Genomic DNA, 11,256 nt, shown 5'->3' on the forward strand with positions numbered 1-11,256 from the left:
TTTAGGCCTATCACGACAACAAATTTTGCTTGATGATTAATTATCCCAAAAATTATTGCGATAAATGGCAATATTGGCATTTTGAGACCATAACATATTGATAATAGAATAATGATGCAAGTCCACCCTCTCACAGACTAACAAGGTTTGATAATGTAAAAATAGCTGGTAACACTGGAACTGGGAGATATTTTAAATATCTAAAATAAAACAAGACAACCAAAAACAAGAAGTAGAAATAAGAACCACAAACAACTGAAACCTTAATTAAAATGGATTATAAAGTTTCTGTTTACAGAAACTGTAAACAGAAACAAATTATAATCTGTTTATAATGTTGAGTTAAAAAATGTATCATGAAATTAATTGATTAATTGATTATTGCAAATGGCTTCCTTAAATTAATATTAGACTAAGTGTGTGCAGGCAATTGCTTTGATGGCTGGCTTAGTAATGCTAACAAGAACCTAGTTTATTCATGTTCTAACATGGATTAAATTCCACCTCCTGAGCTGTTTCACATTTTATCAGGTAAGATCAAAACATGAAAACGCTCAAGGCACGCGAGTACTTTTACATAGCGCTGTTTTTATAAGCTGAACCTTGAAGGGATGATAAAATTATAAGGATAAAATTATAAGCTACAACCCGACATGGATGCTGAGCAGGAAGCAGGTTGACTTTGAGGCGATGACCTCTTCCTGCACATTTAAAAGTAATAACTCAAGGTTTCATTTACTCCTGTTCCCCAGAGATCGATCCGTCCATCTTTGCTGAAGTGCTTGTGGTTGACCTTTCTCTGAGCTCAGAAGAAATCCGGGAGCTGCTGCTGACACAGCTGCTGCAGTCTGATTGCAAAGTGCTGCTGATGCAACACATGCGATTCCTGAATTACAATTGGTTCCTGCAGGAGAAACTGGTCTCAGCAGAGGTGACTTAGGCAGACTATTTGTTTCTGGGTGTTTCTGTTGTGTTGGATTATTGAACATTTTACAAATTTAGTCTTGGAAGTCTTCAACTCGTGGATTGAGTTATTTATTTAGAGGTCAAGCTTTAATCAAGGTTAAAGTAGAGATGCACTGATCTGACACTAATATCTATATCGGTCCCAAAATTGAAAAATGTGTCTATTCAGTCTAACTCTATGCTTTGTCAGGGTTTCCCCCAGAATACTTGCTAAGCCTGCTGGTCGGGGCGCCGAGGCGGTCCACCAGCAAGGCAACGCGTAGAGGCGCCAGCTGTGTGATTGCTCCGCTCTGCCAGCTTTAAATGCATCAGTTATAAACCTATCTTTTAGCAATACATCTGCTCTGCCAGTGAAATGCTCAGAGCAAAAGAGACACTTGTAATCAGGCAAAAAATATATATATATATATATACAGTACAGACCAAAAGTTTGGACACACCTTCTCATTGAATTCAATGAGAAAGTGTGTCCAAACGTTTGGTCTGTACTGTATATATATATATATATATATATATATATATATATATATATATATATATATATAATTGAAACAAGCAACGCTTAACCTGGCGGTGGGGGCTATTAAAGCATGGCGGGCCGCCAGGCTTATAACACACTGGGGGAAACCCTGCTTTGTGCTCTGAACGACATCACGATTTATTATTTTTTTCTAATTGCACTTTCTGAACCATTTGAGTTTGAGTGTATTTTTTACATATTCGACCAAGATAGTCAACCTATTGGTTTTGTCAGTTTTTAGTTCATCATTTATTTCACATTGGCTGTTCTACACTTAATTGTACTGACTAAACAAATTAAAGTTGTGTTGCTTTTACATGTTTGACCAAGTTTGTGAAGGTATTGGTGTGTTTAGGTGTGCTGAACTGGTGCATGGTTAGCAAATTTGTAATTCAGTACATTTATCTCTGTTTAAAGTAATTTGTTTTAAATTAATTCAGCACTGATTTTCTGTGTCGGATTGGTATCAGCTGATATTAAACCTTAGACATCTGGGTAAGAAGTGAGAACCCCGGATCAGTGCATCCCTAGTTTAAAGACAGCCATTATGCAAAACAATCATGTTAAATACTGATGAATTGTTATTCTGTTACTTTGTATTTGTACTGAATGTTCTAATTCTTCTCCTAGGAAGGGCTGATGGACTACATTTTACAGAGTAAATGCTTGCTGTTCAAAGATTCAAATTTTCTACCTCGTTTGGATGTCTATGAAGAAGAAATGGAGACTTTGCACGATGAGAAGAATAAGTTAAGAGAAGAGCTGGACTACCAGGAGTCCCTGTTGGCCGACCCTCGTCTGTTAATGAATCTGGGCGCCGCCCTCTACCAGGCCGTCCAGTCCGTGTCCCGTCTTTCTTCCGCATATTACTTTTCCCTGCAAAAATTCCGGAAAGTTATGCAAGAGGCTTTCAATGATAAGATCAGGGCATTAACATCATTTCCAACTGGGAAAGTGGGAACGATCATGCTACCAGAGGTTATGAACACGATGGCGCACTACCTGCTGCTAAACTACAGACCACGTCTGTTCAGGAGACACTTTGCCGTTTTGAAACTGTTGGTGTCCCTGGAAATACTCGAGCACAACCAGCTTTGCACTGAGGTAGAGAAGGTGATCTTCCTCAGGGGTCTCAAAGACATTGAATACAGTGAGGCTGAAGTAAAATCCTTAGACCTACCCAGCTGGATACCTTCAAATGTTCACTCAGAGCTAATCTTGTTGGAGAAGATTCCCTGTTTCAACAAGCTAATCGATTCGCTCCGCATCGCTCCCACACAGTGGCAGGAATATCTGTGCTTCACTTCTTCTACTATAGTGGGGAACGTTCCGCGTTGCTCTCACTCTCACCTTTCGCTGCTGCAGAGGGCTATCCTGTGGAAAACCATCCGCACTGACTGCCTAAAGAAACTAGGGGACGCTATGAATTCCTGCTTGCTTTTACTGTCTTCCAAAAAAGCAGCAGCTCCAACCTCTGGGGACCCAGATGTTCTCTCAGAATATCTGACAAGATTCAATTTACCCATCATCTTTACACTGCCAAGCACAGAAGGAGATATGAAGATAAGCATCGATCCTCTTGATTTCATACGTCGGATGGCCCACAAAGATGGAAACAAAGAGGTGAGCAGATAAACATGTAAAAACGTTACATCCTGCAGGATGTATCCTGTCTTCCTTCATGAGTTGCTCTGTGTTAGCGTATCATTTCAAATCCCAATACGTTGGATCAAAATTTATGGCTTAATGTGACAAATGTGAAAAACGTTGAAGGGTTGTGTGAATGCTTCTGCAAGGCACTGAGTGCTTCGTTAAAAAGTTCTAATTTCTTTCTATTTCTTTCACACCTATTTTGGTCCAGGTAAGAGTAATTACGTTCGGGGGACTGTTTGGTAAAGAAGAAATCCTTTTAATGTTGGACAAAGCCAGCAGTGAGGGCCATTGGCTGGTCTTCAACAACTGTGACCTGTTGGAGAAGTGGGACAGCGAGGTGCTGGTGCGCCTCAGACAGCTGTTACCTTCCCTCGGAGGTAAAGTCGTTTGGCCGTTTCAGCAGCAGTCCATTTTATGCCTGAATTTCCCCACTCTGGGACAATAATCACTATCCCTTTCTTTCTTTCTTTTTATTTTTTGTTTTCAGATAGTGACATTTCCATTTCTTATGGTAAATGAAATAAATACAAAGTTGTAGAAATGACTTCAGTAAAAAAAATAAAATAAAAAAGCAGCCTTCATTACTTCGCACATGACATTCTTTTTCTTCTGTCTCTTTTTGTTTGTAAGAAGTTAAATGGAGCATACAAAAGCCAGAGGCATGAACCATAACTGGTGTTGCATTTTGTGGAACTATAGATCAAAATTACAATAGATTGAGTTTGAGTCCATGAATCTTGGTAATAAAGTGGAAACTAGAATCAAGTGGCGTCCTTAATGTTTTATTATTGTTCATTTCACATAAACCTTCTAAATTATTGATGGCAGAAAACTCTCAATAAATGTTCTGTGTTTTTTATGACACTTAGCAAATAGAAATAACTTTCTAAACCAAGAAATTTGGTCTGATTTAACTTCAGATAGTGAGGAAAACATGCGTATGTGTGTTTCTAATCAGTATTTGTTAATGTATGCTTTCAACTGTACTGCTTGATACATTTTTTTAATTTATTCCAGTGTTTGAAAAATAATCTTATCTTAAAATTGACTGTGAAGGTTACTCCTTCCATTCTGTGAATATCTGCTATCTGAGCCTATTTCTGTTTCTTTCTATTCTATTGTAAATTCAGAACATATTTAATTGATATTGTGGCCAATCCGTCTGTTTTTCTATCCACATGTTTCCATGACTTCCAGAGGAGGCAGCCGTGGTTCATCCATGCTTTCGGTTGTGGTTTGTAAATAAAGAAAATACAGCCAAATTTCTACCAGGTATAGTTCATATATATTTAATGATGGTCTGTTTGTTTATGAATATATCACAGTAGCTGCCATTCAAAGCGATTCTTCTCTATAACCATCCATGGTACTTGGCCACAGTTATTTTTTATTATACCGAATCTATCCTCTGTCATCAGATTATGCACTTTGTGAAAGCTGTTGTTGACTAATGGTTGCTATTTCTTACTGTTTTATTTAAAACACAAGTTTTGTTGTCATAAGGAGTACAGTTTTGTTTACATTTCATTTTGTTCACAGTCAAAGTGAGAGTGGGGGCCCTACCGCTGTGCTTTGACTCCCCCTCGAATCTGAAAGAGGAGCTGAGCGTTTCCTTCAGACAGGTTTTCTCAGTCAGTCAGCATCAGTCGTGGCCACATGTCGCAGATGACAACATGAAGGTGCTTCTCCGCTGTGCCATCTTTCACTCAGTTCTAATGCAGAGGCAGACCTATAAATATTTGAGCTTCGGAAGAACGTATCACTGGTAAGTATCAACTTCGTAATGAAAACGGCTAATTTTTTCAATTCTAATTGTGCTGTTTTGTTTGGTTTGGTTTTTTTTAACTTGTAAGCAAATTTCAAATTCATGAACTTTTTTTTAATACCTTTTATAAAGGTGTCAAGATGACCTCATTGCTTTATTAGATGCATACATTTCCTTCACCGGTCAGTGCCATGACAAATGGAACGCTTTACGCTACATAGCAGGTAAGGCATGGAAGAATACCGCTGTCTCTCTAGTTCACAGCCCGCTTTAACCGCGTGTTGCTTGTATTTGTAGCCGGTGTTGTTTACGGCGGCCACATAATAGACTCTGCAGATTCAGAGCTGGTGGAGAGTGTCGCCAAGTGTTGCTTCACCATGGAGCCGTCCCTTTCAGGCAACGGACCGGCCATCCTTTCAGAAATGATCAAGGGCTGTTCTCATTATGGTAACTATGTAACCTTATTGAAATGTCATTAATAAACTTTAAATATTTAATATTCTTTTGCCGTTGAACAAAAGTATTTTCAGTCTTTCGAAATTTTACACGTTTTGTCTTGCTACACCCATGTAGTTTATTGCTGTGTTTTGTGATATTACGTGATTGACCACTGCGTGTGAAAGGATAGGATAGTGAAACGTGTTTTTGGATGTTCATTTTGTGCACAATTATTAGGCAAGTGAGTATTTTGACCATATCCTCAATCATTTTTATGCAGAACAATACTTCTACGTGCATGCTAGTACTCCTGAGTGTGTAGACAGTCAAGCCGTTAAAATTGAAAACTTTACGACATTGTTGTCTTCTTCACCTGACGTGAACCCATTTGAGAACTCATGGGCAGATTTCCAGTGAAGGAGACAGTCCGCCTCTCTGGGCTGCACCTGGGACTGTTTGGTTGCTGCGGCACAAAACGTTAATCGTCAACAGATCGAGAAACTGACAAGACTCCACAGATGAACGATTTATCACTGTTATTGATACATTTGTTAAATGTCAAATGTTTATTGGAAGATTTTCAGTTGTCGTAACCAGTACAGCATTGTAAAAATACTCCCAAAAGTAAATTTTTTTCCAAAACTTTATTAAAGGAAATGTAGCTAGTTACCTCCCAATTCTCTGAACACTAACTGGATTTCTGGCATTTAAGAGCAGCCCTACACCATGATACTGCCTCTGCTGTGTTTCACTATGGGAGTGGTGGATTCATTAAAATTGTTTAGTGTTACTTTTCTGCCACACATAGTGTGTTGCATTTACTACTTTGTCACATAAAATTTCCCTAAAGATATGAAGGTTTGTGGCTTTAAAGTGACAAAACAACTTCAAGTTTTGTCAGCTGTATTACTGTTGCAAAGCCCTCTCTATATAAAGTATTATAAACGAGCACAGCTCAAATGTTAGAAGACTCTACTTAAATAACTTAGACAAGAAGTAAACATATTAAAACTATTATAGTTGTGGAAATATGCTCAGCATTAACACAATGTTATTGTCTTCCTTTCTTAGATTTACCAAGCCTGCTTCATGTTTTGGATCGACGTTTTCTGGATTTGGCCATCAGCAACCTGGTGGTGCTCGGCTTCAGTGCCGATGTGGCCCCTGAAGTTGACAAAATCAATAGCCACAATTTGAACATACTCCTTCAGGGGTCCCAATCACCGTTAGGGACAGAGAGGAGCTTCAGCCCTACTCAGGATCTGACTGTCAATCTGCCAACGGACATAGCAGAACAGAGACTCCAAGATCTGAAGAATTACCTCACATGCAAGAAAGACGGCAGAATTAAAGAAGAGGCCGCCGCTTTTCGCAATCCCGTCCGTGACTTCCTCCAGGCTGAATGGGATGATCTCATTGATTTAGTGTCCTTGCATCTCTCACAGCTCCAGCAGTCTGATCAGTACACTGGATTCTCTGCCTCCCTGTTGAAGCTCACCGACTTGTCTCGGTTGGAGGAGAGGGCAAAGCTGCTCAGTGCTTACCTTGGCTACGACGGCGCCTCACATCCACCAGATGCTTATCGACTGGCAGCTTTCAGAAAGCCCAGAGGCTTTCTGCTGGCGTTGATGCGAGAGGCTGCCCTGGAAAATTACAAATACGTCAGCGATATAATACTACATTTTCAGGTTGAGGAAAAAGGTTTCAAATGTAGTGTAGGATTTTTTGAAAGTGAGTTTCTTGTCTTTAAAGTATTGTCACACATTCAGGCTGTTAATTCTGAACACTGCAACGTAGGATGGTGTTTATTCATTTATTCCACACTTTATTCGTTATTTATTTTACTTTTTTTCCCTATGTTCTATGTATATGTCACATTAAATCTGCAGTGTGTAATTTCTATAAAAAAGGGATTTTCCAATATGTATTAAAACGGTCACTAGTGTGACAGATAATGTGTAAAAAAAAATCAAGCTCCGTCTTCTATCTGCAGAAATATACCGCTCAGTCAGAAACAACCAATTAGTCAGTCATCCTTGTGTATGTGCTTCTCACACACTCCCCCCTGCTTTCTGCTATGCTGCAGCTTTTCCCAATAGCATAGCCTGTCATGAATGCAAAGGCTAGTTAGTATAGCCACTGATGATGGCAGATAAACAGATTTCCTGCAATAGTAAGTTTCTCCACCATAAGCACATTGAGCAGCGTGCACACAAGCATGACTGACAGCTCTAAGACAGCCCTACTGGCTCTGATTTGATGCTTCTAAGTGGGACTCATTTGCATTTCTGCAAATGGCAACAGTAGCCCTCGACGGAGCTTTTTCATCAAGATTATCTGTCTCATGCCATACTGTCATAGTAGAGTGATATTTTAAACAAATATGTAAAAAACATATTTTCTTCTTAAATAAAAGTTACACACTGCAGATCTACACCTGCAATAGTTCAAAATTATTTATTTTGGTCCAATTATTTTAGCGTCAACAAAACAATTAAATTCAGTTTATTCACAGCGCCAATACACAATGCGTAATCTCAAGACGCTTTAAAACAAAACAACAATAATCCAATAATACATGCATTCCAACTGATCCTACGTGTTGACGCTGTTCTAATCCCAAAACCAGGGATTTAGACAGATTGTGGTGATTTTTTTGTTCCCACTGTAACTTGTTTTTTCCATCTCTGTTAGTAGTGTAAAAAATAAAAAATACAAAAATTTAAATAAACAAATGATGCTTAGTCTGGCCAGGCGGACTAGTTAAGCCTGGTGGCCCACCATGCTTATTTATAAAACTCTGGGCGAAACCCTGACCTCTCAACAGAACCTCACTTCAAAAATTCTGAACTCCTGCTTCAATAAATACAATGGATTTACACCCAGGTGACTCATCACCGTAACTTTTGTTGTTTTTGCCTCCCCAGGTTCTTCCTGAGGGGACGTTCCCCATCTTGCTTCGTGCAGATGCTGTGCGTTTGTGTGGCTTGCAGCTGATAGGGGCGTCGTGGGACCCAGAGACGGGAGCCCTGCAGGAAGCCGTCTCCCCTCTGCCGTGTGCAATGCCGTTTCTCAGTGTCAAGGCTCAAGTCAGGAGCAGAAGAACTGCAATAGATACCTTGTCTTGTAAAAGTTCATTTTTAACAGATGTTGGCAACCTTCAAGCCACGCCGACTGCCTCGCATTTACCAGTCTACTACTGTCCCATCTATCTGAGCGAGGATGGGGAGAGTGGGACCTGGGAACTGAGCGATGTTAACATAATCACTAAAGTTCCTCTTTGTGCCAAACTCAATCCTGCTTTGTGCAGTTTGAGAAGGGTGAGATTAGTGAGTACACTCTGACTCTTTTGAGCTGCTGTGACTTCTGTCCCAGAGTGAGGTCGCCTAACGTCTGCTTTATCGTGATGGGATTCATCCTTTTAACTTAATGTGAAGTGTCAAAATTTACGGTTATGTATTTTCCTTCAACTTTGTAACGTTTTAAAAGGAGGGTTTAATTAAAAATTTGTGTTAAAACTGGGAGTATCTTGTTATTTTGTCGAGTTTTCTTTAATTTCTCTACAGTAAATGATTGAAAGGTACATGAGTAAGTAAATCGATAATTAAAAGAATCACCAGTAAGTAGTTTTTTTTCTTAAACAGGAGAACAATAAATGAAAAACAATGTATATCCATTTTGTAAAATTAGAAAGATTTGAACCCATGTTTTTTCTTTTCTAGGTAACCTGGATAGGCATCATTATGAAACCTTCGAGAAGTTTGGCAACAATACTTTCCTGCTGCATCTCGACAATGGGAGGGCGTGAGTATTTTAGAGGTTTTTAATGCAGTTTCTAGCAGTTATTTATTTATATTTTGCCAGAAACATCTTTATTCATATTTGCTACTTTTATTTTCTTGGGATCCAGATTTGGGCGTCACTCAAAAGATGAACCTTCGATTCTAGCCCCACTACGACAGTGCTGCAGGTATGAAAAGAAAAGAGAGAAAATCATACATTTTTTTTACGTTTTTCCAAGTGGTTTTAAAGGAGGGCTATTATGTAAACTCGACTTTTTCCAACAGTCTCCAAACCGAGCTTCCACCTCACTCCCCCACTCACCTCCATCAGACTAGTGGCAGCAGCAATTAGCAAACACCTGGTGGGACCACACAACTGCTGAGCTCTATAGGAACTATTTTCCAGTGCAGGGCTCCTGAAAACGTTGTAAAAAGCTTTAAGGAGGCATTCTGTGGTGATGACGTCCTGGAGGCAGAGTGTCGGAAAGAGCAGGAGCTTCTTAAAGGGAAAGAAGCCCATTAAATTGCGACGTCTGATTAATTTGATATATACAGCATTTTCACAACAATTTATGGTAACATAGTTACTTGATTGTGCTATAAAATGGCTCTATGTGCTTGGAAAATACATGATGCAGCCCTTTCAATAAAATTTTCTTGTCAAAATCCAATTAAAAATTCATGGCAAGACTTGAGAAGTGCCGTTTACACACACTCTCCATCTGACCTACCTGAGCTTAGGCTGTTTTTCTTTTATGGAAGACGAATAGGCAACAATGTCAGTCTCTAGATGTGTAAAAATGCTAGTGTATATGCAGCTGTAATTGCAGAGAGTGCATGCCACACTTTTCAGATTTTTTTAATTTCTGATCAATCTTAAAAGCCAGGTATTTTCCTGGAACTCTACAAGTATGCATCCAATCACATCTAAGCTCATTAAACTCGTTGTTATACAATAAAGTTTAAAGGGTCTTAAATATCTGGTTTGTTTTCTCTCCATATATAATCTAACTACTCTCCTCTCATTTGTCCCTTTTGTTGTGCCGTCCTCAGGATCCGCCGCTCCACTTGGCTGCGCCTTCGTCTCCTGTCTCTGCCTCAGTACCACATTAGTGACGTCATGAGGGCGTCGCTGTCGCAGGACCCGCTTCACCAAGTGGCCCCTCTGCTGTCCGAGCCTCACCTCGCCGCTCTGAGTCGACGTTTGAAAACCGTGCTGGAGACTGTAAGTCGTTGCCAAGAGCAACATAAAGATGACGCAGGGGCCGAAGATGTCATCTACGACGACCTTGTGGATGTGCAATAAAAGAATGCAATTCCCGCGGTTGGTAACATATATACATAATCCATAGACAGAACACAATCAAGTTAATGTGCCATGAAATGCCTTTATGATCCGTATTTGTCACACCTTCTGCTATAAAGCCACTATAATACGGTGGAGCTGGAAGTATCAGTCTAGTTTGTAGATTGCAAAATGCTGCCACATACTGAAGTCACACAACACCTCTGAGATTTGCTCACTCTGTCAGCGGCGCCTCTGTTATTGTTTGGAAACTCTGACAAGTGCAATGTGCAATCTGACAAGTCTGGACCTCCAGCGCCAATGTGCCAACTCATCAAACTTTCATACTGTGGATAGCACTCTGCTGTCTGCTTCCTCTGTGCACTGATTGGTTTTTTTATTAGTACATTGTGGTTCAGTATTGAAAGTACAGCTTTCCTGCACAAAAAGGTGGGATTTCACCTGTCAGCTGTCCTTTTCTCAACGAGTTAGTAGGTTTGGTTTTTACGTGTCAAAGCTTTGTCTCGTACATTTTGTGTCGTTAAGATGAGACTTGTGTTTTAAAATAATGAGTATTTGAACAGGGGCTAATATTCCTTCCACGACTTGTACATTTTCAGTAAATTTCATTTAGGTTTTATCATGTTAATTTGTGTGCTGTCCTCATGGCATCCTTCAGGAATGAAACCCTAAGTATTTTTGATGTTTGCCTGATGTATTTTGTCAGTATTTATAACCATTAAATTTATTTAGGATTATGATGTTTTCTTGAAGGAAATTTCTAATATGTGTTAAATAATTGAAACACATTAAAAGGGGATGTTAAGTTGTTGTTTTTGCTCTCTAG

General features: G+C 39.5%; 2 protein-coding genes across 7 annotated transcripts in view; both read left to right on the forward strand.

Moving 5' to 3' along the window:
• Positions 1 to 9,058, forward strand: part of LOC106700010 (dynein heavy chain domain-containing protein 1-like) — a 31,258-nt gene extending 22,200 nt beyond the window's left edge. The window contains exons 35-43 of the mRNA XM_014473264.2: positions 753 to 931; positions 2,117 to 3,109; positions 3,348 to 3,516; positions 4,337 to 4,411; positions 4,679 to 4,904; positions 5,037 to 5,128; positions 5,202 to 5,351; positions 6,414 to 7,030; positions 8,270 to 9,058. Coding sequence (XP_014328750.1) covers positions 753 to 931; positions 2,117 to 3,109; positions 3,348 to 3,516; positions 4,337 to 4,411; positions 4,679 to 4,904; positions 5,037 to 5,128; positions 5,202 to 5,351; positions 6,414 to 7,030; positions 8,270 to 8,686 — 2,918 coding nt within the window. The 3' untranslated portion in view covers positions 8,687 to 9,058. The remainder of the gene's footprint in view (positions 1 to 752; positions 932 to 2,116; positions 3,110 to 3,347; positions 3,517 to 4,336; positions 4,412 to 4,678; positions 4,905 to 5,036; positions 5,129 to 5,201; positions 5,352 to 6,413; positions 7,031 to 8,269) is intronic.
• Positions 1 to 11,240, forward strand: part of LOC102234307 (extracellular serine/threonine protein kinase FAM20C-like) — a 43,387-nt gene extending 32,147 nt beyond the window's left edge. For all 6 annotated transcript variants that reach the window (XM_023334278.1, XM_023334279.1, XM_023334280.1 and 3 more), the window contains 3 exons: positions 9,065 to 9,146; positions 9,253 to 9,312; positions 10,178 to 11,240. In XM_023334278.1, coding sequence (XP_023190046.1) covers positions 9,065 to 9,146; positions 9,253 to 9,312; positions 10,178 to 10,430 — 395 coding nt within the window. In that variant the 3' untranslated portion in view covers positions 10,431 to 11,240. The remainder of the gene's footprint in view (positions 1 to 9,064; positions 9,147 to 9,252; positions 9,313 to 10,177) is intronic.
• The last annotated feature ends 16 nt before the right edge of the window (positions 11,241 to 11,256 follow it).

Source organism: Xiphophorus maculatus, chromosome 5 (assembly GCF_002775205.1).
Source record: "Xiphophorus maculatus strain JP 163 A chromosome 5, X_maculatus-5.0-male, whole genome shotgun sequence".
Lineage (NCBI taxonomy): Eukaryota > Metazoa > Chordata > Actinopteri > Cyprinodontiformes > Poeciliidae > Xiphophorus > Xiphophorus maculatus.